At 52.4% G+C, this 27,664-nt stretch overlaps 1 protein-coding gene across 2 annotated transcripts in view; it reads right to left on the reverse strand.

The window, feature by feature from the left end:
• Positions 1-8,048: 8,048 nt before the first annotated feature.
• Positions 8,049-27,664, reverse strand: part of Nt5m (5',3'-nucleotidase, mitochondrial) — a 29,904-nt gene continuing 10,288 nt past the window's right edge. Inside the window, exons 3-5 of one of the 2 annotated variants that reach the window (XM_076871063.1) lie at positions 21,274-21,334; positions 9,615-9,729; positions 8,049-8,260 (exon numbers count right to left, since the gene is read on the reverse strand). In XM_076871063.1, coding sequence (XP_076727178.1) covers positions 8,118-8,260; positions 9,615-9,729; positions 21,274-21,334 — 319 coding nt within the window. In that variant the 3' untranslated portion in view covers positions 8,049-8,117. Of the gene's footprint in view, positions 8,267-9,602; positions 9,730-21,273; positions 21,335-27,664 lie in introns of both variants that reach the window. The other variant, XM_076871062.1, reaches the window with a different exon arrangement.

A 27,664-nucleotide genomic window follows, 5' to 3' on the forward strand; every position in this document is an offset into this window, starting at 1 on the left:
TGATTCATCCATCGGCTGGGACAAGAGTACCTGAGGTCCTCAGGCCTTGCCCATGGGAGCTTCCAGGAAGGTGCATGGGATCAGAAAGGAATGCTGCTGGTTGGAAACAACAGGATGGAGCCAGAACACAGGGCAGGTCTAATCTAGGCATTGACTACAGGCTCCAGGGAACCTGGGGGTGGGGGAGGCAGGAAGGGCGCCATGCAGTTAGACGGTTCTCTGGTGCCCTCCAGTGGACCTATTTGTGAATTGCAGCTCCCTCACCACGATCTGATCATTAGCCTTGTTTCAGGAAAGAAAGAAAATTTAACCAGCCTCAGAAAACTTAGGTGAGACCCTTGGATTCTGCATTACAGCCTGCATCTCCTCTGTGCTGCTTCTATGTAAGTTCTAGGTAGCCTAATTGGGACTGGCCTCCTGTGGACCGCAGCCTGTGAATCCCAGCTAGCTTTTGCCAAATCTAATGGATGACTCCTTGCCCCACATACCCCCCAAATCGCCAGCAGGACAGAAACGTTCTCTGGACAGGTAATTTGCTTGCTATTTCTATGTGTTTCTATCCTTAAGAGTTTATTATGTGGACGGGGGCGGGGTGTAGCTCGGTGGTAGAGTGCTTGCCTTGAATGTGTGAGGCCGGGTCTATCCGCATCACTGGGGGGGGTGGGGGGAAACATGCATTGGATTAGGATCCTGTGAGAGCTCAGAAAAGGTTTCTCAGGCCAAACTGTCCCTCTCTGAAGCCCACAGGTCATCCGCAGCTTGACCCCTGGGCTTGAGCAGCTCTGGATAAATATAACACCCACAAATGTTGCTGCTGACCACCCCCCACCCCAACCAGCCCTGCATTCCTGGGGGGGAAGTGTGGGACTTGGAAACCTGTACGAATCCTAACTCAGAAGTAGAACGAGTTTTCTTTTCAGACCTCCGTCAAGTCTGGTGGATGGTGAGCATCTGAGGTTGTGGCTAGGGACAAGATGGACAAGCAAGTTGGGGTAACGCCTCCCCCACCATCGCCCCAGCAGTTAGGTGCGGATCCTCAATCTGGCTGACACACACAGCCTGTAGGACCCTTGCCCATACCTCGGGGGGAAGGGAATTTAGGAAATTGGGCCCTTGGTCCTTCTTTGCCCACAAGCCTGCTCCTGTGCCCCTCTTAGGACCTCTCCACCACCAGCAAACACAGGCACCCGCATACCATTTGAGAGGGGGCTGGGCTGCCACCTAGTGGCCAAAGCAGGACAATGCGCCCTAGGAGAAATCCAGTTCCCATCCACATTGGGGCACCCACCCACCACCTGGCTTCGTAGAGTAAGTCAGTGTCTTCAACTGAGCAGCAACAGTCTGGGATAAAGCCTCCTATTTCTTGCAACGCTTTCTCATAGAAGCCAACCAACTTATTTCCCAGTTGGGGAAATCGAGGCTCAGAGAGCAAGGAGTCACCCAGCAAGTTGCTAGATGGTGACACCAGACCCAGGATTGGGAGGGACCCAAGTCCCCTACCCCCAGCCATGCTCTCCAGGCAGCTTGGGGCTTGTCAGTGAGACCCTCTGAGCCCTGGTTTCCTGGACCAGCGCCAGCAGGAAGGGCTAAGGCGGGGGGAGGTATTGTTTGTGTAACGGGATCTGTGTGCACACAGTAAAAATCACATCCACAAATAACTGTCCCTTGTTAACGGTCACTAATCACCGTTACCTCAAAAGTGGCAACTAAAGCCAGGCACGGTGGGGTGCACACTTGTAATCCCAGCAACTTAGGAGGATTGCAAGTTTGGGGCCAACCTTGGCAACTGAGCGAGACCCTATCTCAGGGCAGGGGATGTGGCTCAGGGGCTAAGTGCCCCTGGTGCAAAAAAAAAAAAAAAAAGACAACTAATGCCAACTTGGTCTCCTTCCATGTAAAGTGGTCTTTTTTAGGTCTATCTTAGGTTTTTTTTGGGGGGAAGCATTAGGTTTATCAAAGCCCCCATTCCTAGAGGCTGATATCATACCCTTGCTCTTTTCAGGATTGCTTTTCTTCCCTGCCATGGTGACAGCAGATCCTGGCCATGTCACCTGGTTGGGGGACCTGCTCTCAGCCCTATTTCTCAGGTCTGGCTCCAGCTCTTGTCTGTTCCCAGATTTGGCAGCTCCCTTCAGCCCTCACCCCAGGTCACTGTGCCCCTCCTTGGGAGCAGCACCTACATCCTCTGCACCCCCCGCCCCCGGCTCACAGTGACTTCTGTTGTCATGAAGGAAAAAGGGTCCAAAGGCTCTTCCTTGGGCTCAGGTTCTTAGCAGCCCCCGTGTCACATGGATTCAGCCCCCTCAACTGGGTGACTGGAGGCCACCCCAACCCGCTGAGCCCTACCCTCCTGGCTTCTCAGCCTGGCCCAGCTCTGGCCGAGTCCTCCCCACCTGGCCTCTAGTTTCTGCTGCAAGCCGAGCACCTGAGCACCCACTTCAGACGGAGGCCCAGTTCCAGAGATCAGGCCCTGTCTCCAGGGCACCTGAGCCCTGAGAGAGTACCAGGTGGGAGGTCACAAGAGGAGCCCCGGAGCGTGGCCGTCTGGGCTGAAGTCCTGGTTGCATGACTAACTAGCCCCGGGTCCTTGGTCTGCCGTCTTAGTCATGCAGAGATGGCTCAGATGCTGGATGGAATGAGCTCAGCTCCCAGGGTGTGGTTTGGGGGTCCTGGAAGCAGCTCATCAGCCTCTGGAACAGAACTGAGTGCTGAGGAGTTGACTATGGCTGCAGTGATGTCGGGGATCAGGTCTCAACTAAGAGGCAAACGGTGACCCAGAGAAACCACCCTGTCTCTCCGCCCTGAAACCCCTGGCTTGTCCGGCGAGCATGCGTGGGCCCATGCCACCCGCAAGTCCCACTGCGGGCTCTCATCTGCACCTTTGACATCCCAGCCACCAGCATCAGGCCATGGCTGGGTGCCAGGCAGCACTCTGAGAGACGTCCTGATGCTCCCATGCTACAGTCAAAAAGACACCAAGGAGGCTCGGGCAAGGGAGGGGGTCCCAAGGCCCGCTTGTTTGGAGGCCATGATTGCACGTCTTTTTTTTTTTTTAATATTTATTTTTTAGTTGTAGGTGGACACCATACCTTTATTTTATTTTTATGTGGCGCTGAGGATCGAACCCAGTGCCTCATGCGTGTTAACCGAGCAAGGACCCGGGTTCCATCCCCAGGGCTACAAAAATAAGAAGTGCCGTTGGTGACGCCCCACACCATTAGCCAAATGCCAATGGTGCTCACAGTGTACATCCTTTGTCCTGCCCTATCTCACCCAACACCTGTGCATTTGGGTGCTTCGACCCAAATGCTGCAAGCAAATCTCACTGGGAAACTGTCCCCCCCGGTTGCAGTATGAGTCTCTGCAGTGCCTGCTCTGATCTGTAGCCTGGGTCTTCAAAGGACCTGGACGTGCTCAGAGCGGGGCATGTCTTGACTTTATTCCAGTCACCGCGTCTCGACGAGCCTCAAGCGGTGAGGCTGTTAGGCACAAATCAAAGCCCTTGGCACAGATCCTGCTACTGCAGTTGCCACTATAATATGACCACTCGTCCTTCTGGCCCTTTCTGTGATGCTTCTGCTGTGGCTGAGGAGCCCAGCTGGTGGCTTCGGGCATGGAGCCTGGGTTGGTCGGCTGCTCTGCCATGGGGAAGAGTTTGCCAGCCAAAGAGAAACAGAGAAACGGAACGGAGAGTGAGACAGGGTCCAATGAACCAGGAAGGTGGAGAAAGTTCTGGACACGCTGCTTAGTCCCCTGCACCAAAGCACGCCTGGGCTCCCTGGGCACAAGCTCTGCTCACTAGCAGGCCTGAGCTGCATTTCTGACACGGGCATGTGGCAGTCTGGTGCCGGGCTGGGAGGCCTTTCCATTGGCAGAGCTGTGATGGCGGCATGAGCCTGGAGAGGCGGGAGGAGGGCGCTAAGGACGCGGCCCCAGGCAGGGAGTGGGCAGTGCTTGTTACCGGGCAGGGAACGGCTAGGGAGCTGCAGCTTGTTCTGTCATGAACTCGGGCCACTTGTCCACAGAGGCTAGTGCTGAAGGGACTTGGCAGAAGAGCCACCAGATGCTGGGACCGGCTGGCTGCCTCCCAGAGCCTCCACGGTGTCATTGTACAAAGGAGGGGCCACCTGAGCACAAGGGACCCACGCGCCATGGCAGCGGGGAGGGCTTCCAGCCTTTATTTGGTATCCCCAACAGGACGTGCACCCCGTGGAAGAAGTGCGCAGTCTTAGGTGAGGGGCAAGTGATGTCGTAACAGCTCAGTAGTCGGCCAGCAATTCTGTGTGGCCTTCTGAGAGGGCAGGACACCCCACCGACGCTCCTTGTGCATGGGCGGTATTTCCACCAGACCAAGAAGTGGGACCTGAGTAGTGCAAAGGAGCCCCGCAGAGAGGGGGAAGGTGGCCCAGGCAGGAGGGCCCTGAGCCCTTTACATACCCTCCCTGCACACGGCTGACCAAAGCAAAGACCTGGGCCTTGAGGAAGCCCCTGGGTCTCTGCTGCCCCACACCCCAGGAGCGGCCTGCCCCACACCCCGGGAGAGGGATGCCTCTGTCACCTTCCAGGACGGAAAAGCAGAGGCAAGGTTCTTTCACACCCATGAGTATGGCCCGGGCATCCCACCTGCCCCCTATACTACTGTCATGGCAGACTCCCCATCTCCTTCCCCCCGAGGGCACGTGGCTCCTTCTAGGGGCTCCCATCCTAGAGTTTCTGAATATTTCCAATATTTTATTTTCTTCCATTTTTTTTTTCTTATTTTTCAGTCCTGGGGATTGAACCCAGGGCCTCATGCAAGCCAGGCAAACACTCTTACCTCTGACCTACAAAATTTTTTCTTTTCTCTCCTTCCTTCTTTTGCAGTATTGGGGATTGGTTCCAGGGACACTTTACCACTGAGCTACATCTCTAGCCTTTCTTTGAATTTTTTAAATTTTAAGACAGGGTCTCTTGGGGCTGGGGATGTGGCTCAAGCGGTAGCGCGCTCGCCTGGCATGCGTGCGGCCCGGGTTCGATCCTCAGCACCACGTACAAACAAAGATGTGTCCGCCGAAAACTAAAAAATAAATATTAAAAAAAAAATTCTCTCTCTCAAAAAAAAAACCAAACAGGGTCTCAGTGAGTTGCCTGGCTGGCCTTGAACTTGTGATCCTCCTGCCTTGGCCTCCAGGGTAGCTGGGATTACAGGTGCGTATGCCACTGCACCTGGCTTCCAGTACTCAACGGGGTGAATCTCAATGTCTGACAAGAGCTGAGCCGTCAAGAGGCCGGCCAGGTGTCACAAGGCAAGGGACCAGTGGCCAGCCAGGTGTCCCCAAGGCAAGGACCAGTTGGTCTTGTCTCAAGGCAGATCCAAGCTCAGCTCCCCTGTGGGGAAGTGGACTCCTAAACTAGGTAAAATCCGACAACACAGTGAAGCTCTGGGGTCCTGGCATGGGTCCCGGCAGCTGCGGGCACCCTGTTCTTCCTGGCACACTGTGGACAGCAGCACCCAGGAGTGGCAGTGTCCGATGCCCTGCATTTCTGGCCAGGCTGCACCTCCTGCCCCAGTCTCTCCTGCGGCCATCCAGCAACATGTCCCTGCAACCGGGGGCTCTCCCCTCCCTCCCACCTAGACCTCAGTGGCACAGCCTGTGTAAGGGCCAACCCTGGAGCTGAGCTCTGGGGCCCCTCCTCCTGCTCCCGAGCTCCCCAGCACCTGGGCTTCCCCGACCACTTGTCCTTGTTGACAGCCAGCCACCTTGAGATGGCTCAGCCGGTGGGACTGCATTCGAAGCATCTTCTCCCCTGAAATTATTTCTCCTCCCTTAAACGGTAGCAGCTCAAGGATCTGCACCTGGGGGAGTGACTCTAGCTGTGGGGTTGGGTTTTAAAACTCAGGGCCACGTTCATTTCCAAAGGATCGGGCTTCCGGGGAGCCAGCGTCCAGAAAGACTGGGAGCCCAACTTTCCTGTTGTAGCTTTTGTAAGGAATAGACAGAAGAGCTGGGCCAGCCCAGCCCTGGACAAAAACCCCCTGGGTTGCGAGGGAGGGAAAACAAACAGGGTTGCAGGCGAGGAGGGATTTCAGGCAGGAGAGGGGACCAGGCCACCCTTCTCTGCTCTTAAGCATCTTCCAACATGTGTGAACAGAAGGGGCCTCTGTTCCTCCCTGCTCACCCAAGGGTCAGTGGACATTGCTTTGGGTGTCCTCAGCACAAGGATAAGAACTGCCAGGCCTGCGGGCCTCCCTGCGTGAAGCCCACCCTGGGCCTGGCTGCTCCCCAGGCAGGAGGAGCCAGAAAACACCAGCCCGGGCTGAGGAAGCCACAGGTTTGTTCCTCTCTCTCAAAAGCAGAGAGAAGGCAAGTTGCTCTTTGCTCCCCAAGTTATGGTCACCGTGTTTTCAGGGCAGGGCTGGGGGCACCTCATTCACTGCTGTGTCCTTGGGTTTAGCACATAGTAGGTGCACGACGGCCCCTCTCCACACCAAAGCCCCGAGGGCCAAGTCCAGGGGAAGGTGCTCTCACTGCCGTGGCCGGAGGCTGCAAGGTCCTAGGCCGCCCAGGGCTGGAGGACCCCCCCACCCTCAATGAGGACTTGGCTGTAGGCAGCGTGGAGAGGAAGACAGCTACGTCCAGCCGCCAGGAAACATAAGAAAGTGACTCACCTTGCGTCACAGCAGTAGGGCGTCTTAGGAGCAGCTGGGGAGCCAGGCCTGCCTCTGAACCCTTAGGCCTGGTGGCTTCTGGAGCATGTGGCATGGCCCCAACTTGTTACTGGTCAGAATGACCTGCCAAGCCCCTCCCTCAGTCCAAGGGCTAAAGCCCAGGTAGGGGCAGAGGCAGGGGCAAGCTGCCATGTGGCGCCATGGACAGCTGTGACTGGCCAAGCCCTGAGGGGCCCCTGCTCCCTCAGCTGGGGAGACGGGGCCTAAGCCATGAGACCCTGAGAGCCGGGAAGTCACAAGGCTCACCTGGCCCGGGGTGTGCCTTTCCTGCCCTGCCTTCCTACCTGGCCTCGCTCCCCAGAGCAGCCCCGAAAGGCCTGTCCAGAGGGACAAATTAGGGGTGTGGACAGCCTATGTTCTCTTTAAGGGCAAAGGCCCCCAAGGTTGTCACTTCCCAGGGGCTCAAGAGGAACAAAAGCCAAGGTTCGAACATGAGCTCCTGGGAGCTTGCAGGAGCTTGGCCTTGGGAGGGGTAGGGCAGGGAACCCTGTACCCCGCTGTGCGGGCCAGGAGGGGCACAGGGCAGGTGTGGAGGGAGGGCCTGGCCAGGGCAGGGTGGGTAGCCCAAGGGCACCCCCAAGGCTGCCAGCTCTGCCACATCAGGGTCATCCTACCTTGAACCCCACGAGGTTGCCTAAGGAGGCCCAGCATGGGGGCAGCTGTGCCCCTCCTCTGCCCCTCGTCAGCACGTGGGACCCCCGACGCACGGCATCAGCAGGGCTCCCTCAGGGGGCCAGACGCCAGAGGATCGTGGGGCAGGGGCTACAGGAGGCCACAGCTCAGGCCATAGGTGAACAGCATTTATTTCTCCTTTGTTCCGCAAACGTTCAAGCCTACTGACTCTCCTGGGCTGAGTGGGACCCGGGGACAGGGGAGTGAGACACTTCGGAGCTGGTCACAGGCCCGGCCAGTGCTGTCTCCTAGGACGGAGCCTGGTGGCCCCTGGGTCACTTGGAGAGGCCAGGTGGGACGCAGGGTGCCATGGCTGAGGCGGTGAGGGGCTCATGCCCACCGGGAAGCACCCTGGCGGTCACGCTCCTGGCACTCTTTGCCGAGGGGCTGCAGACCCTGGAACCAGGGCACCCCTGATGCCTCAGGGAACTTACCAAGAGGGTAGAGAGGGCCTCTGAAGAGTGGCTTGTGACTCCTCACCTGGCAGCTAAGGGCCAGTGCCTGAGGTCAGCCCAAACTGCCTTGTCCAAGGCTCCAGGGGGCCCAGCCCTGCCCCAAGATCAGGTTAAGGCCTGGCAGGGCCGGGGAAGGGAAGGGCCGTGCAGCAGGAGGTCATCATAACCCAGACATCTGGGGGGGGGCGGCCCAGCACAGCACTGTCCCCATGGTCCCACTGGCCCCGAGCTGGGAGCCCTGAGATCAGGGCCCCGTGGAGGAGCCCGAAGCATAGTCCAGCTCAGTGGGGCCACTTGCTGTCCAGAATGGCCTTCCAGTCGTCTGCCCACGAGAGCAGCCGGCGGCTGGGGGGCTGCAGCTGCAGATGCTGGTTGTGGCAGGACGTGAAGAGAACGTGCTCCCAGGTGGGGTGTGGCTCTGCCCCTGTGGGCGAGAAAGTAACAGCTCAGTTCAGAGGTCGGGGACCCCAGGGTGCAGCCGGGGACCAAATCCTGAGTATCCTCAGGCGGGCAGTGCGCCTCGATGACTCAGTTTCCTCTCCTGTAAAGGGTGCTTGCACAAGAGCCTGCCACAGGAGGCATGAGGACCCAACAAGGCACCTCACGCCAGACACCTGGTGCAGCGCGTGTGAAGCGCTCGACTCATCACTGAGACAGTGTTCTGCATCAGACCTGCCGGGGCAGGGTCTGCGCTGAGCCAGGTGCCCAGCCACCCAGTGCTGGCCTGTGGGGAAGGAACAGGCAGGTACCAACCATGCAGCTGTTGGCCATGCGCCCCCTGAGTTTCCATCCTTCTGTCCACACGGGTGCTGCTGGTGGATCTGCCCCTTCAAGTTATGTCCCCCACCAGCTCCTTCCCACAGGCCTCCTCCTGCTCCAAGTGGCTTCTGGGCTCCTGGAGGTCACAGTCCCCATGGGCAATTGTGACCCTGGGTCTCCCTTGGAAACCACATGGTTGGGAGGGTCTGGTGAATGCACCCATGGACCCCTGGACACAGTGACTGGTGAAGAGATGGACATGTTTCCCAAACCAGTTGCAAAAGCCATTAGGAAAGAAAAAAGTCTCTTCCTATTGGGGGTGTCCAAAAGAGTAGCCCACGACCCTAAACTACTGACGACTAAAACCAAGAGAGAGCCCTGCCCGCAGATGCTGGCAAGACCAGGCCAGGGCAGGGCTGGGACGGAGAGCAGCAGGCTGACTCAGCTGGGCCCAAGGCTCTCCTATCCCACCCTCTCAGCTACGTGAACCAGTAATTTGTCCTCTTCTTTCAAAAATCAGGTTTATTGTTTCATTTGGGGGATGGGGGGGCATCTATAAGCAAAAGGGACGAATGCAATTCCAAAACACCTTCAGCCAGAGAAACCATGTTCTGCTTGCCTGACATACATCAGGCTCAGTCCAGATTGCTTCTGAGAGAGAAAAAAAAAAAAAAAAAAGTGTGTTTGGGGGTGAGTGGGGGGCATTAACTAAAAACAAAGGTTTGAAAATCAGAGCCGGGTCCTCGCTTTCCATGAGGAAGGAGGCAAGGCTTTGGAGGTGCGAGGTGACTCCCCAAGGCCACCCAGCAAAGGAGGCCTAAACCTGGAGACTGATCCCAACCCCAGGAGTCCCCAGGAGGCAGCTCAGTGTGGGCTGCACAGTGGACACCTGGCACGCTCCTGCGGACAGCGTAGGCAGGCAGGGGCGAGGAGGCAGCTGAGGGGTGACCACTGGGGAGAAGGGAGACATGTGTCCCAAGGCCGGCCCACCCGCACCTTCCCTGCCATCGGCCACTTGCCTGTGATGTCCGGCCGGTCGTCTATGAGGATGTCAGCAGAGACCACGGTCTTGTCCCTGGTCAGCACAATCTGCTCCAGAAAGTCGGGACCGAAGTGCTTCTCGACCCAGGCATACTGGAGGGGAACGGGGAGGGAGGAGAGCAAAGTGACACCAGGCAGCTCTGGGGCAGTAAAGGCCCTTCCCAAGCGGGGGACAGCTTAGGACCTCCGCACTAAGAAGAAAAGGGGCTGACGCCAGGGGCCAGCTCTCAGAAGCTCTATGCAGGGGGGGACGAGATGACCCAGGATGCTGGCGCTTGGGGGGCCACGTGTCCCTTGTCCCCACTCTGTAGTCAGAATGCAGCAGGGCCGTGTCTGCAGGGATGCAGGACAGGGACAGCTAAAGTGCTGGGGAGTGATGGCTGCCCCCACTCACAGGGCAGGGAAAGACTCGGGCCTGGCAAGCCACACGCACCCTGGCCACGGTGGGCTCTGCGCAGGCCTTTCCCTTTCCTGGTAACCCTCTCGATTTCCCACAGGGGCGTGCCCTCCCACCACCCAGCGAAGCCCAAGCACAGCCACCCGGCTCCCTGGGAACACCCCGAGTGAGCAATCCCAGGCCAGCGGCCCAGCTCTGCCCTGCTTCACGCCGTCTAGCCACCTGGACAGCCGACATCCTCCTAGATCTCTGCACCTCAGCTCACAGACGACTAGGGGTTTGGGCCAGTGGGAGGTCTAAGCAGGAGGAGGGCAGAAGTGGGCACGCCTCCCCCTAGAGCTGCTGCGGCTCCTGCCTGCGGACAGATACCACAAGTTGCAACAGCTACACGGTGCCCGCCGGTGGCTTGGGCCAAGGGAGCCCCGAGCTGCAGAGACAGTGCTGTGTGGCAGCTGCCGTCCTGCTGCAGACACTCGGGCTCGGTCCCCGCCCTCTCGGGGACCCCAGAGCCCCTTGAGTAAAATGAGGGTGGCTGTCCTCTGGCCAGAAGGATAATGTGCTAGGCCTTCCCAGAGCCCTAGAAATTCAGCACATCCAGGGCCTTGCCACGGGGGGGGGGGGGGGGGGGGGGGCGCTGACCCCCCCACCCCCCACCCCAGACACCATGGCGCTCTATGATCTGCAGGGATCAGGGCAGGTTCTGCAGAGATGGCCCAGCTTTGCCTCTCTCCCTGTGCGCCCCACGATGGCCTTGATCTCTTCACAGTCAGGCTTTTTTCTGCCTCAGCAGCTTACACTAGCTGATGCATATCCACCTGCCCCACTGAACTGCAGATTCCTTGAGGACAGGTACCGTGTCTCGACGGGCACTTGCTCAGATGCACCCATCAACAATTATACCAAAGGAAGGAGCGGGGGTTATTTGGGGGTTAGCCTTGCCCCCACAGAAAGGGTGCTTTAATTCTGAAGTCCTCAAGGCCAAAGTCACAGGATGCCACCAGATTCACTAGATGGCTCAGAGAGGACTAAGTCACAGTGCCACAGGCAGATGGACTGGGGTGGGCTGACCCCAGGGGCCAGGACTCCTCCCAGGATGATGGGAGGTGGAACCGCGCTGGGGAAGCAGGTAGGTCACTGGGTAGGTCCTTCTCCTCCCTGACCCCCCCGTCCTCTTTCTCTGCTCCTGGATGCCCTGGGCGGAGAAGCTTTCCTCTGCCAAGCTCTCCCATCCCCATGTTCTACCTCATCTCAGGCCCAAAGGGATGGAGCTGGACTCGGTCCATGGAAACCATGAACCAAAACAGACCTTTTTTTCCTCTAACTTGTTCTTGCCAGGTATTTTGGTCCCAGGAACACAAGGCTGACTCAAATGCGGCGAGAGCCCCGTTTCCACCAACCATCTGCGGCGACGGTCAGTTTTATCCTGTTTGGTTCATTTTCACTGCGTCACGGCCACGGGCTTGGACGCAGTGTGAATGTCAAATTGTCATCCAAGTTTCCACTCGCATATGCGCTCCATCTTGTGACGCATTCTGTGCTTCTCTCCTCTTGGGCCAGGGCCCGTCTGCAGGCCACAAGTAGAGAGAGCCACTCTGCATAAAGGGCTGACTTAAATGACACACCACAGTGGTGGACAGATTCTGTACAGATTAAAAAAAAAAAAAAATCTGAGGCTCAGAGAGGGCTAGTGACTTGCTGAGGGTCACGTGAGTGGCAGAGCCCAGTGTGGCCCCGGATCTGTGGCCCTGGAGCCCTCACCGCCATGCTCTCCTGCCCTGAGACTGGAAGAGAGAGTTCAGGTTTCCTGAGCCTCGAGGATCACAGCCGTGACCTCTAGAGCTGCTGCTTCTAAAGACACAAGGCTGCTCCTGTGTCACCGAGTCTCTTCCTCAGGAGGCTGAGCAGTCCATGCCCAGTAACAGGGAGCAGGACGGACCTCACTGGTGCACGCCAGTCCCAGCACTGCGCCTGCACACAGCACGTGCTCAGGAAAGGAGCTTTGGGCCTTACTCCAAGTCTGCCGTCCTAAGTGCCCTTACCCATCCCAAGGGAGTCATGGGACCATGGGAAACCTGTTGAGCCTCCAAAGACAGTCTCCTCGGGATGCTGTGGGTCTGACTGAACCAAAGTAAATCTGTGAGGGACGCTGCTATAGTTTATGTCTGAAGTGTCACCCAAAGGCCCGTGTGGGTAAAGGCTTAGTCCTCAAGGTGGCACTTGGAAATTTTGAGAGGTGGGGCCCAGGAGCATGACTTTGGGTGACTGGGGGCCCTTGCAAAGGACCTGGCTAATTCCTTGCTTTCTGTTGCTCCCTGGTCACAAGGTAAGAGGGTTTGTCCCACTATGCGGCCCAGAGCCACAGGCCGGCCACTCACCGATGGAAACCTCCAAAACTGGGAGTCCAGGTAAAACCTTTCTTTTAATAATTTGGTTTATCTCAGGTGTTTATTATAATAACAGAAACCTGACCTAGGCAGACTATTTAGAGTGATGCCAGGTACACAGAAAGAGATAAATGAATGTTATCATTATATCTGAACTTCAATAGCCTCAAATAATTTACAAAGAAATAACCAGGCTATCAGTTTAGCAACATGGATCAATGCAAGGCTGATACACAAAAATCACTTATATTTGTATTCACCTGGAGATTGCAAAAATAAAAAAAAATGCTATTTATAATAGCATAAAAAATTAAATAGGCTAAACTTATACACTTAAAACTGCTAAAGATGGTAACTTTATGTTATATGTATTTAACACTAAGATTTTTCTAAGGAAAAATTGTGTTCTATATGTGTAAAAAGAATTATGATGCATTCTGTCATGTATTTAAAAAAAAAAATAAAAGCAATTAAAAAAAAAGATTTTCTAAGCAAAAAATAAAAATAGGCTTTATGCCAAAAATCCCCAATGTGAAATAAAGAAAAAGTCAACAAAATATGAGTGATACCAGTACCATGAAAACTATAAGATATTGCTGAGAGAAATTAAAATCTAAATTAATGAAGCACTGTGTGTGTGTTCATTCAGGATCAGAAGGTTTTGTTAAGCTATATAGCTACAATGCTACTATAATCAAATTCCCATCAGGCTGTCTACAGAAATGGACAAATCAGTTCTAAAATTTATATAGAAATATAAAGGATCTAAAAGAGCCAAAATAAGGGGTTTTTTTTTTAATTTTGTAGTTGTATATAGACAGAATGCCTTTATTTATTTTTATATGGTGCTAAGGATCAAACCCAGTGCCTAAAAATGCTAGGAAAGCACTCTGCCCTGAGCTACAATTTGAGCCCCCAAATAAAATTTTTTGATAACTTTATTTTATTTATTTATATTTTTATTTATTTTATTTTATTTTACTTTATGTGGTGCTGAGGATCAAACTTAGTGCCTCACACATGCTAGGCAAGTTCTCTACCACTGAGCAACAACCCCAGCTCCGAAAATAAATTTTTAAGTGAAGGATAATGTTGGAAAAGTCACAGTGATTTCAAGAGTTACTATGAAACTATAGTCGCATAGTTTTTACATTAAAGTATTCAAAGGAGGAAAAACATTTCCATTAAAGGATCTATAAAGATATACTACACAAATGGACCCCAAGGTACCAGGACATTTCCATCAAAATGACCTTTCCAACCGAGGAGCTCTAACTAAGTGTGGTGGTGCACACCACTAATCCCAGGGACTCAGGAGGCCGAGGCAGGAAGATCCAAGTTCAAGCACAGCCTCAGCAACTTAGCAAGACCTGTGTCTCAAAATAAAAAATAAAAAAGGCTGTGGAAAGAGTTCAGTGGCAGAGCACCCCCAGGTTCAAACCTCAGTACCACACAAATAAACAAAAAATTAGCTCTAGTTTTATCTTGTACTGTGTGAAAAATGAATTAAAAATGGATGATAACCTAAACATAAAAGATAAAAGCACAAAACTTCTGTTCTTCAGAAGACACTGTTAAGAAAAGACAGGGCGGAGAGAGAATGTTTGCAAGACACATCACCTGATAAAGGACTTCTTTTCTAGAATACATAAAGGACTCTCACAACTCTATGCCTAACAGCCCAGTGAAAAACTGGACAAAAGATTTGAACACTTCATTACAGAATAAATACAGAGAGCTATTTGCTTCAAAGGATGCTCAATATCAAATAGCCATCAGGGAAATACAAATTAAAACAACAAAGAGATACCACTACCCACCTATCACAATGTGCGGGCTTTGGTTGGTTGTTTTAGTGCTGGGTCCAGCCTGGTGCATGCTAAGCACATGGTCTACCACTGAGCAACAGCCCAGCCCTTAGATTTAAAAAAAAAAAAAAAAAACACAACTTTTTAAAACTCTATTTTATTAATTTATTTTTTTCTTTTAATGTGGTGCTGAGGATGGAACCCCATACAGCGGGGGACACAGGATGGAGCCAAGCTGTCCTGTCATGGCAGCCAGGAAGCAAAGCAAAGAAAAGAAGGAAAAGGGGCCAAGGTCTCAACATTCCCTTCCAGAAACATTGTGCCCTGCAGGGCGCAGTGGCCCACACCTGTAATCCTAGAGGCTCTGGAGGCTTGAGGCAGGAGGATCACTAGTTCAAAGCCAGCCTCAGCAATTTAGCCAGACCCCATTTCTACATAAAATACAAAAAAAAAAAAAAAAAAAGGGGGGGGGGTTTGAAAGAAAGAAAGAAAGATTGTGTCCAGTGACCTAGCTTCCTCTCAGGAGGCCCCACCTCCCAATAGTGCTATCGGCTAGGGACAAGCGTTCAACACAGGAGCCTTTGGGGGCCACTTAAAAATCCAAACCGTAACCAACACCCAGAGTAAACCCCAATGTCGACTATGGACGCTGGGGAATAAGGAGGTGCCCAGTGTGGTGTGTCAGCTCTAACACATGCGCCTCACACATGGGGCACCTCTGAGCACAGGGGACAATGGGACAGGAGTCCTCCTTTAGGTCTGTTAGCTGCCGCTTTGGAAATACAAGGTTCTCACTGTTGATATAAATCATCATTTTGGTTCCTGAAAAAAAAAAAAAACTGGGGATAAAAGCAACTCAGCCCAGCCGAATACATAAATACATATGAAAATGTCGTTTTTATACTTGGGTTCAGGTATAAAACGGCATCTTCGTTTCTAAGCCAGAATCAGGAACAAATGTCAGAAGCAGACTCTAAAACTACTTGTGGCTGAAGAATTAATTGCCTGTAGGGCTCACCGGGGAGGTCTTCTCTCCTAGGCCCGGGGTGCAGCCAGGACCCCCACCTTCAGAGCCAGGAGTTCAGTGATCCTGAAGACAGGGGCAGGTGGGGGTATGGGGGCGGGTGGAGGGGCTGCCGAAGAGGATGGTGCTGAGACAGGGAAAGAGGATGGACAGCTGCCGCCCCTCCACCCCCACACTCCACAAGCCGCATGGCTCCCAGGCTCAGGATCAAACCCAAAGCTCAGAAACAGGAGATCTCCGAGCCAGACCTGCCCCTTGCTGAACCCACACTCAGATAAGCAGACCTCAGGGCAGGCCCCAAGTCAGGGTGGACGGGCGGGTGGCTGACATGACCTCGAGATAGCGGGCTTGACCTAGGGCCCTATAAAAGTATCATGCACTTTTGTCTCCAATCCATGATAAAATTACAAGACCCGATCGGAAGAACAGGGTTAGTTTTAAAATCTTTAGCCATCTGAAAAAAATTTTTATATGTAATTCACATGCCATAAAATCCACATACTTAAAGTATCCAATTCGATGATTTCAGCATATCCGTTGTGTCAAAACGTGACACGGTAAAGGTTCAGTGTCCCTCTACGAGAGCCAATGTTCTGCCATGGAGTACTCTGTGAACGTCAGCTAGGTCAAGGTGGTGTGTGGTGGGTGCTATTCAAAGCTCCTAGATCCTTTCTGATTTCTTGTCTATTTGTTCTACCTGTTATTAGTAAGAGAGAGATTAAAACTTCTGGCAATAATTGAGAATTTGTCTATCTCTCCCTGCAGTTCTTTTAGTCTTTTATGTTAGGAAAAAAAAAAGCTGTTTCTTTTTATCTCACCTTTAAAAGTCATTTTTGAGACCTAAGTCACATGCCATAAAATCCAGACACGTTAGTGTGCATTTCAGGGGTTTTTGGCAGATCTTCGATGTTACGGGACCAACACCAACATCATTTCATCCCCAAAAGAAACCCCATACCTGTTACATGGACACTGGGGCTGTGGCTTGGATATAGTCTGTTCCCAGGAAAGCTCATAGTGAGGCTCACTTCCTCAGTGCGGTGGTGTTGGAGGTGGGCCCCGCTCCTGATGGTGGGTTTGGCCTATGGGGTGCAGAGGTCTCGTGAACCCCGTGATGAGTCTCCCAGGGCCAGCGAGTTCTTGACCTCATGGGGCTGGAATGGTTACCTCGTGAGTGGACTGTAAAAATTGAGGCCACCCCTCATGCTTTGCCTCTTGTATAGGTACCTGTTTTCCCCCCCCCCATGAATTGAAGCCACATGAGGCCCTCACCAGATATCGAGCAGATGCTGGCGCCCTGATCCTGGACTCCCTGGCCTTCAGAAATAGGAAGGCCAAAATAAAACCTCTTTTTCTTAATAAAGCACCCAGTCTCAGGCTTTTTGTTATATCAGCAAAAAAAAAAAAAAAAAGGACAAGAGAGCTGGTGTGGACTAAAAAACATACCATGAGCTCCCATGTGAGGCTATAGGGGTGGAGGGTGGGGCAGCCTCACCAGGCGAAGCTTCTGGAATGCAAGCGATGTGGTTGTCACAGCACGGCAAGAGGAAGTGCTGAGCCTTTCAGTGTCAGTCTCACCAGAGGCCCATGTGCTGGGAGCAGCTGGACAATGTGGTTTAAAATGTCATTTAATTTATTGTCTTTCACTGTGTGTGGTGCTGGGGATGGAACCCAGGGCCTCATGACGCTCATCAGATGTGCTCCCACCGAGTCCACCCCAGGCCCAATCATTATCTCCCTAAGTTCAAAAAGTGGCCTAAATCTCTATTTGAGGTTAAATGAAGAGATCCAATTATGTGGAGCATTTATTTGTTTAGTTGTGGTGCTGGGGCTCGAACCCAGGGCCTCGCATGTGCGAGGCAAGAACTCCACCAAACGTTTGTTCTTAAAACCAGAGTAGATTCCGGCACACATCACCTGGGAACCGACCTTCCAATGACAAGAACACGCTCTATTTCACACCCCAGCACCTCTCTTAATTTGGCGTGTGATTACTTCCCTTGTTGAGCTAGAAGAAGTCAGCATCAAATGTCATGGCTATGCACAAAGAGCTTGCCGTGGAGGGGAGAAAAATCACGCTACTTCAGTTCCAGTTCAGTGGAGCTCAAGAAGGTGGGTGACACGGGGGACAGAGCTCAAGAAGGTGGGTGACACGGTGGGGTGGGGTGGGGGGGCAGAGCTCTGGCTCTGCACCCGGCTCGCTGCCTTCCTGCTGCTGACCTTGGTCACGGGCCTCAGCTTCCTCATCTCAACAGGGATGAGAACAGCCCCTGCTCTGCGGGGTACTGTGAAGGTGACACTGGTGGTTACGGGGAAGGCGGGTGCAGACCGCCACCTCAGCACCCTCTGCTGTTATCTGCTGATGGCCTGAATGTAGCCTCTCTGTGACTCCCAGGGAGCTCACGGCAGTTAGCTTTCCCCCTTGTGATGACGACTCCAGAGGAAATCGATCGTGGAGAAATATTCACACATAGGAGCCTGGGTAAGGTGAAGCACTTGGCCTGGCCCCCACCTGCCTTGTCCCTCTAGCCAGTCCCTCTAGCTGCTGGGCTGACAAAATTCACCTAGAGTTCCTCAAACATGCTGCGCATTTTTCTACCTTCTTATCTTCATCCATCATCCCACTTCCTCTTAACCAGCTGACCCCCGTGTGGTCCAGCCTGCGCCCGGGTGGGAAGTGGGGGGCTCTGCCTGCTGCTGGTGCAGTGGGAACAGAACCGCTGCGTAAGACACACCAGAGCCCTGCCCCTCCTTGTGTGATGTGCTCACACTACTTCTTGGAATTTACCCTTAAGAGCCCAATAATAGGGCTGGGGATATAGCTCAGTGGGTAGAGTGCTTGCCTCGCATGCATAAGGCCCTGGGTTCAATCCCCAGCACCACCAAAAAAAAAAAAGTACAATAATACAAAGCTTATTTACAAGGCATCTTTAGACACGAACAATCGTGTTTCTGAAGAACAGCGTTTGACGGCATTGAAAAAGCTAAATGTATAATACTAAGCAGAAAAGGAATGTAAAGTTAAGGTTTTATTAAGATATACAATTATATTTATAGGCATCAAAGTAAAACTTGAAAGAAATATTAAAATGATAACAGCGTCCCCATCTCCAGGTGGCGGGAGATAGGGACACTGTTAGATGTGGGTTTTTGGAGCTTTTTCTCTTGTGTATTTGGGACAGGACATACATCTGCCATCACTGTGCCCCTTCTTCTGGCACCGACCCCCCTGCTTCTCTCTGGGACGCTGCCCCCCTGCCATCAGAGACAACCTAATAGGACAATCAGGATGCTCCCAAGACCTTCCAACTCCACTGTCTCCCCTCTTGGTTTTTGCTCCCCAGTGTCCACAGGTGCTCCAGCGTCTGGAAGCACCTGTCCTGGGCGGCCTGTCTGCAGGTTTGGGCCCCTGCCGCCTGAGGCCTGCTTTCTGAGGCTCCCCTTTGATGCTCTGAGATAAACCAACACCCTTCTCATCACCTCCTTTGGTTCAGAGGACGGCTGTGATGCCGCTTGTGACTCGGGGGTCTGAACCGGCACCTGTTCCTCTCCACGGTGCGGGAGAAGGCGGCTCAGGGCACAGCTGGGGAGATGGACAGATGTGGAACAGGCCCCGCTGGCTGTGGGATTGTTAGGCCCAGTAAATGGGCTGCCTCACCTCCTCTCTGAGCCTCAAATCAGAAAGGTATTCCTGTTTCACAAGGAGCCGCTCTGAGCCTTAGGAGTGATGATGAAAGGAGGGTGCCTGGCCAATTAAAGGCCCGGAGGAAACGGCAAAGCTTCTAGCGAAACGGCGGCGTCTGATAGCTCTCCACTGGACAAAAGGGTCTGTTCATCCGACAAAAAAAGGCCAAGTGCCCAGAGCGCCTGGCCTTGCACTGAGGGCTGGGATCAACAGTCAGCTGGACGGTCACTGCCACTGCCCTTGTGGATCTCAGGCTGGTGGGAGATGACAAATAACAAGCCAGAGACGAGGACCAAAGCCATTCCAAATGGCGCTAAGAGTCCTGTAGGAAACAAGGGCTGAGAAACCCAACAAGGTGGAGAAAGAACGTGTCTTAGATATGGTGGGGAATGAGGGGGTACCCGGGGCAGAGGACGCCTGGTGGGGGCCGACACTCCAGCCGAGGGACGCCCCCGGGAAAGGAGGGTGGGGAGTGCGGTAGATGGAGGACGCGGGCAGGCTGGAAGGCCAGGCTCAGGAGAGTGTGTACGTATTTTTCAAAGGCAAACCATCAAGACGGAGTTGATTTGGTCCATCTTGTGAAAGCCCTTGTCCGCTCTGAGTAGAACTGACATACGCCAGAAGGTTAGGTGACGTTAAGAGTGACGTTAGGAGTCCTGGGCAGAAATTCTAAGGTGGCAACAATGGAAAGAGAGCAACAGACGGATGTCGGCTTCTTTCTGAGGAACAGAATTCCCAGGACACAGAACACGGCCCGGGGTGAGAGGAAGGTATCAGATGGACCCCACTTGCAGCCCTCCGAGGCAGGCAGACAGACTGCGTCCCTGAGAGGGAAGGGCTGGGGCTGCCGGGGGAAGACGGAGGGAGGGACATGGATGGCTGACCCCCAAATGAGTTATAAATCCACAGGGATGGCTGAATGAAAGCCATGTAGCAATCTTTCTCCTATAAACTCAGTGTGTCCTCCATGGTCTTTCACATCTGTGGATTCAACCAACCACAGATCAGAAATATTCAGGTAAAACAACTGTCGGCACTGAACAGCACTGGGTTTCCCTGTCACTCCCAACGACACAGCCTCGCGACTGCATCAGGTACTGAGTAAGTGAAAGATGGTTCACGGCGTACAGGGGTGTGCACGGGTTATGTGCAAATATGAAGCCACTCCACACAAGGGACCTGGACCCATTCAGACTTTCATGGTGGGGACTCCTAGAGCCAGACCCCCAAGGCTACCAAGGGACGACGGCGTTGGCAACAACCCCGACCACCCAGTGCTACCACAGTGGAAGCATCAGCCCTACTTCTCAAGCTTCGGGGTGGGTCAGAGCCACTTGGCAGGCTGGGAACACCGACCACAATGCCACTCAGAAGGTCTGGCATGGGGCTGAAAAATGTCAACTTCTATGAAGTCGCAGGTGCAAGGACCTTTCTTGGGGGTTTCTGCTCTACTGGAAAGAGTGGCCCCAGCCTTTACCCCTCATCCATGCCCACCAACTGTGGGCACCTCTCTCCTGGGCTTAGCTAAACTTGTGCCCCCGAAATGTTCAAAGAGGGGCCAGGGTAAAGAATGTTTTACCCTCAAGTGGAATGTTGAGAGGATGTGGGCACCGAATGGTCACATCATGTTGGAGTAACCACTCAGTGAGCCTGAGCCCGCTTCCCACTGAGGAATACAAGGTGCTTAATATTGGCTGATTGTGCGAAGACAGTTTCTGATATGGAGCGGGAGACTAGAGAGATGCTCAGAACTCATGTCTGAGGGTCCAAGGGCCCTAGACAGGGGGAGGTGTGGGCTGGAAATCCAGCCTCCTTGTGGGGAGATACTGCACGGACACCAGGGCAGGGTCAGACCCTGCATCTCCCCATGCACCCCCATCCTGGCACCAGCACCCTCCTCCCGGGCAACAGAGCTTTCCTCGGGGCTCAGCAACTGCAGCTTCTCAATTTCCAGAAAAATCTCTATTTCATTTAATTCTCTCTTCAACAAGGATAAAAGAGTGAGTGCGTAGCAAAACAAACTTGAGCCATTTCCCCTCTGTCAGATTCTTCATGTATAGAGGTCCTAAGCCTGCAACCCTCCCCAGATAACGGTTCTCCCCCCATCACCTCCTTCACAGGCCTCACAAATGATGCTGCCCATTGGCTGGACACCTTCCCGCCCACTCCACGTGGAGGTGAGGCCCCGCCCAGAGCACGGTACGGAATCTCAGGCTGGTGCTGGAGAAGGGACCCGGTACCACAAGAGTCTGCCACCCTTCCTAGGGGGACATGCCCATCTGGCAGTCCTGCCTGACACCCAGGTGAAGGGCCCATCCCGAGTGAGATGCACACCTTACCTTTTCGTAAGGACAGTACTTGAACATCTTGATGGGGCTTGTGCAGATGAAGACGTCGGTGCTGCCAAGAAGAGAAAGGACAGTGAGCCCGTGGCCCTGGACCTGGACCTGGACCCTCTGACCTCTGACTCCTCTACTGTCAACTCTGAGTCCTGCATCTGCATGGGAAAACCCCACCGCTAGGCACTGGATCCACACAAGAGACATCAGCTTGCCTTTCTGGCCCCACCTGATGGCTCCGGGAAGCCACCAGTGACCCTACTTTGGCCACCAGCCACAAGCTCGGGGACAGGCTTCTGACTCCTGGCAATTTTCGCTGGACAGGACTCAAAAGCTTAGCCACCCCAATCAGGCGCCACCTCTAAAATTTGCATAAGGAAAAACAGAGAGGCATGTGGCCACAAGGTCAGCAGGAAAAGGACAGAGAGAGCTGGAAGTGCAGCTCAGGGGCAGTACGTGAGCTTTGCATCCTCAGATTCAGTACCCATCCCTAGCACACGTGTGCACACACACACACGCCCAAAGATGCAGAACCCACAGCTGCTTGAGGGAGAACCGGGGCCTTGTGCAATGCAAAAGAATAAGCAATGTACCAGGAAGAACTCCAAGAGCACCTGCAAGTTCTCTGTGGGTGGGGAGCCCAGCTCTACCTGCACTGAGCTGTCAACATGAGCCCCTCAAGACAGATGGAGGCTCTACACAAGGAACATCCTTCCCATGGTCACTGTTCTGAGCTGCATTCACAGGAGCTGACGCTGATCCGGAAGGGCCTTCCAGGTACCTGCTCCTCCCTACACCCCAAGGGGCCCACCTGGGCCCTCTGATCCCAAACAGCCTCATAGAGAGTTGGCATTCGTCGCTGGCACCTGCCGGCTCATCAGACTGAGCTGTGGGGACTTCTCAACTCTTTTCTCTTTGGCAAATTAGTCCCCTGGGTGTCCTGTGTAAGCCTGCCAGGTTCCTGCGCCCTCTCATTACTGTAATCTCCTTGATTCTTGGCACTCCCTCTGCCAACCTGGCTGTCCCCTCGCACCTGCCAGGACACCGAACACTCAGTCTCTGCCCTTTGGTTCTCACCTCCGGCCTCTGTGGGGACTGTCCTGCCTCCCCTGCAGGCCTGAGTGAGGGCTGGCTTCTCCTTAACTCCACAGGGGGAGGTGAGGAGAGCGTCTTCCCTCTTCTCCATCGCTCCTTCCAAACCCCTGACTCCTGCAGCCTGTGTCAAATGGCCTCACGCCCCGGTGGTCCTGCCTACCCCGTCACCTGCCAGGTACTGTCCTCCCCGTTCCTCCCGAGCCCCTCTCCCCCTACTCTGTCATCATCCTCAGTGACCCTGCACCCGCCCACGCGCATGCACACACACAAACACACACACACGTACAAATCCAACAGCTTGCCTTTCGGTGGTGCCCAACCCTTCTCACCACCAGCTACCTCCCCCACCCAACCTCTCTCCTGCCCATCACTGCCTGCAGCGCAGACTCACTTCAGCCAACACCTCGGTCTCACAGTTGGCCTTTCTGGTCACCCCTCTCGATGCTTCTGGAAAATATACACTAACAGCCTGAGCTCAGCTCTTCAGACTCGACAAGACAGACAACCCGCTGCCGCCCACCATTTCTGCACGATCCCTCACTGTCAACTCAGTGTCCTCTCCTCTCCCCTGCTTGCACTCTGTGGCCCATCTCTACCTACGATCTCTCTGCTTGTGTTTCTCTAGCTCCACTGAGATCTGTTTTGCCAGACCCTGAAAGAATCCAGCTGTCCAACTTCTAACACCAGCCTCCAAGCAATTGGAGGTTGCTGGAGGAAAAAAAAAAAAAAAACCAACTGTTGAAACAGCTCCACGGAGCACTCCAGCTGATGGCGGTCTTCCTCTGGAGTCCTCATGGGGACAAGGCTCCCAGCATGGCTAGACTCACTTTTCCCTGTTCCTAACCTCCTCACCGACCCGACGATGCCCGCTTCACTTCTCAACCACCCTCCCTCCTCTCACCAGCCCCCTCAACCCTGAACTCTAGCTGCCTCTTCACAAAGACTTTGTCCCTGTAACATCCCACCTTCTCTCCTCCTCTTCAATTTCTCCTTCTCAATCAAACATATCCTGGAACCTCCTCCTTAACCTCCTTGACTTACCACAAGGTTACATCCTGACAGACCCATTGTTGAAAACCTCAGTAGAAAATGCATCTGATACACCCACGCTACCACACCCTACTCTTAATACACCCGCTGCACTATGGGTTTCCACTGAACGGATGGATCTTGCTTTCGCGCCACTGTCAAGTCAAAACTCCTAACTGAACCATCTGTGAAACCTAAACCTTGGCCCGCATCCTCCCTCCAGTTACCGCATCCGCTCCCTTGGCGCGTAACAGACCCAGCGCCCTGCTTTGCTGCAGCCTCAAAAGTCCTCACCTCCTGCCCCTGCTGCGACCCACTCCAGCCTCAGGTCAATCCCTCCACTCCATAGAAAGTGGTCGCTGTCACCAAGGACCCTGCACTGCAGTGCACACTGCACTGCCCTCACCTCCCTCACCAGCATTCCACCCCACCTCCGCCAGCTCTCCAGGGTGCTCCTGCCACACTGGCTCCCCTGCAGCTGCCCAGGCTGGCCCCTGGGGCCTCCCTCGGGGCTCTCTGCCACACTCCCAGCTCCCAGTATCCTCCAGGCCTGCAGCTTTAATGCCACCTGTATGCTGGCACCTCCCAGGCTCTCCCCGCACCAGCTTCCAGTCCTTCTGGACTATTAAACAGCCCCACCTGGACACCATGCATCTCAAAATTGGCAGTTCCAAAGTAAACGTGGGATTTCGCCCCCCCCCCCACCTCCCAAATCTGTCCCTTCCCTGGTATTCCTCTAGCTAACAGCACTAAAATAAATGGCACTGTATTGGTATACACATATGCTAAAGAAAAACCCTGAAAATCACCACTTTTTCCTACCTTTATTCCACCCCCCACTATTATAACCATCGCCAAGTCCTCTGGGCTTTACCCACATGGGTTTCAGTTCTCTCCGTGGCTGTCAAGCACCCAGGCCAAAGCACCCTCTCCCCAGTGTGCTGCTGTAAACACTGGCTAGTCCCTCAATTTCCAATTCTGACCTTTCCAGATCATTCTCCATCTCACATCCAGAATGACTTTTTTTTTTTTCTTTTTCTGAGATGGACTTTCGCTACACTGCCCAGGCTGACCTTGACCGGGGTTCAAGTGATCCTCCCTCCTTGGATGCCTGGAACTACCAGCACGCCTCGCCACACCTGACTTGACTGATTATTTTTAGACAGTTTTATTGAGGTATAATTGACATGCAGTGAACTGCACATATTAAAAGGGCACAATTTGATAGTTGTGGCCCACGTACACACCCACGAAACGCAGGACACCACTATCAGGGTAATAAACACACCCTGCACCCTGAGCATTTCCCTTAGTCATCTCTCCCCCCTGCCCCACCCACCCCTGGGCCCATGCAACCCCCAACAGCCTACAGCTGCAGATCAGATGGGATTTTTCTAGAATTTTATGGAAGTGGAAACATCGAGTATCATTCTTTTTTTTTTACATCTGGTTTCTTTCGTCCAGTAAAATTGTTCTGATATTTATCCATGCTGTTAAAAATGTGTCCAAAGATTGTAAGTTTTTCAAAATTAAACAAACTGATTTTTTAAAGCTTTATTAAGAATATAATCCCTATATCATAACACTTACCCACTTTAAGAAAATTGCTAAATGAATTTTAGTGTATTCACAGAGTTTTACAACCATCACCACAGTCTAATTTCTAGGATATTCTGATCATTGCACAAATAAACCTTACGTCACATTAAACACGTCACCTCCCATTCCCTCCTCCAGGCCCCCTGCTTTGTCTCTAAGGATTTGCCAACCTGGGACATTTCATTTAAGTGGAATCACACAATGTATGTTCTTCCTTCTCTTAGCATGTTTTAAGGTTGCTCCGTGTTACAGCATGAATTAGAACTTCATTCATTTTTATAACTGAATAATATTCCATTTATTTGGATATACCATGTTTTATTAGTCTACTCACCCACGGATGGGCACATGGGTTGTTTCTTTTAGATATTACGAAGAGCACTACCGTGAACATTGGTGTACAATTCTACAGTTTCGCTGCTCTTGGGTATTTACCCAGGAGTGGAATCACAGACTCATATGGTAATCCTGCGCTTAAATGTCTTAAGAGACGGTTTGCCAAACTGTTTTGCACAGTGGCTGTGCGTTTTACATTCCCACCCACAACATATGAGGGTTCCGAGTTTTCCACATCCTCTCCCACAACTGGTACCATCGCCTCTCCTCAGTGGGTATGAAGCGACGCCTCACTGTGGGTCTCAGGTTGTTTGGCTTCTGTTTCTGCAGTGCTGGGGACTCAGTTCAAGGCTCTGTGCATGCTGGGCAACGCTCTATCACCGAGCTACACCCTCAGACGTCACTGTGGCACTAACTTGCATTCTCCTGATAATGAGTGTCACCAGATGTCAGCTCCTTGGAAAAATCTTCCCACCCCCCCCAGAAGCAGCCCCTTCCCCATCTACTCTCCAGCACATGGCCTTGTTGATTTCCTTCACACAGCTCATGGCAATCTGAAATCGCACTTGCAGTTGTTCACGCTGCCGTCTCGCCACTGTGATATGAGTGAACTCTCGAGGCCCGAGACCTTAGGTGTCTTATCCACTGACACATCCCCAGTGCTGGTGCCATGCCACATAGTAAGGCAGATACCAAGTCATTAAAAATGTGTCTCTCGAGGGAATGAACTGCCTCTTATTCCAGGCTCCACAGTGGAGTAACAGGTGTCATGCTCAAATTGAGGGTTTAGACATTTAAATGTCTCCAAATGAGTGTGGTGTGTCCTTTAGAAGTCCCCGATGAGGTCAAACACTTGTTTTGACAAATACCAATCCTCCTGGATTGTGATGAGGTTATGTCCCAATATACCTGTTATTAAACTGAAAATACTGTGAGTTGAAAATGCCCTGGATCCACCCAGTCTTCTGAAGATCCTAGCTCAGCGACACAGTCCACTGAGGAGCGCTGGTCGATCCCCCCTGTGATCAGGCTGACAGAGCTGGGGCTCTCTGCTGCGGCTCAGCATCAGGAGAGAGGACTGGGGGGCTGGGGTATAGCTCAGTGGTCGGGCGCTTGCCTAACCCATGTGAGGCACTGGCTTTTATCCTCAGCACCACATAAAAAAAAATAAATAAGCAAAACAAAGGTATCATGTCCATCTACAACTAAAAAAAAAAAATTTTTTTTAAACAAGAGAAGATTGGACCGCATATCACCAGCCACGAAAAGATCCACGTTCAAAAATTTATGTCATTTCCATTGACTGTGAATCTCTGTTTTTACCCCTGTAAAGTCTAAAATTCTAAGTCAAACTATCATAAGTTGAACCACCTTTTCTGCTAAAAAACATCCTTGGAGGGTGTATCATACAATAAAAAATATGGAAAATATATAGAAAACTCAAACAAAACCACCAAGACATTAAAAAGTGCTTGTTTCAAAATGGTGAGATTATAAATGACTTTTTATTATATATTTTAATTTTCCAAATTAATAGTTAGCTATATTTTTTTTTCTGTGAAAACCTTTCAGCCTTCCCTTAAGAATAATCTCAGAAGCCAGTTATAATCACCTCCAAAGACAGACATTGCTTTGACATCCTAAGTTGCTTTTATTTAACATATTTTGAAATGCATAGTAGTCTTAGCACTAGGGAGATTTAGATATGACTCATTTTTACCAGCACTGACTCAAAATAATTTTTGCATGTCAAATGCTCCTTTTAAATGACAATACTGATTGAGGACTTTTTTTTTTTTGCTACCAGGGATTGAACCCCAGGGGCATTTAACTACTGAGCCATATTCTCAACACTTCATTTTTTAATTTGAAACAGGGTCTCACTAAGTTGCTTAGGGCCTAACTAAGTTGCTGAGGCTGGCTTTGAATTTGCTACCTTCCTGACTCAGCCTCCTGAGCTGCTGAGATTACAGGCATGTACCACCATGTCCAGCCAGGGTCTTTCAAGTGAGAAAAAAAAAAAAAAAGACACAGTAGAGTATGTATTCTGTGCTAGGTGTTATGGAAGAACATCTGCTCAAAAGGATAACTTGTATCATGAGATACTTATTGAAATTCAAAAACACGTGGCTTTGATCCAACTAGTCCACAACTGCATACATACACCAGACTCACCGCAGCTCTGAAACATATGAATGAATGAGAAACAGCCACATGGTAACCCTTAAACGAACTATGTTACATCCATCCTGTAGAATACCAGGTAATAGAGAATCAAGGTCACAGGTGCAGTGGCACACACCTGTAGTCCCAGCTACTCAGAAGGCTGAGC

The sequence above is a fragment of the Callospermophilus lateralis genome, chromosome 11, assembly GCF_048772815.1.
Source record: "Callospermophilus lateralis isolate mCalLat2 chromosome 11, mCalLat2.hap1, whole genome shotgun sequence".
NCBI classification, from domain to species: Eukaryota; Metazoa; Chordata; class Mammalia; order Rodentia; family Sciuridae; genus Callospermophilus; species Callospermophilus lateralis.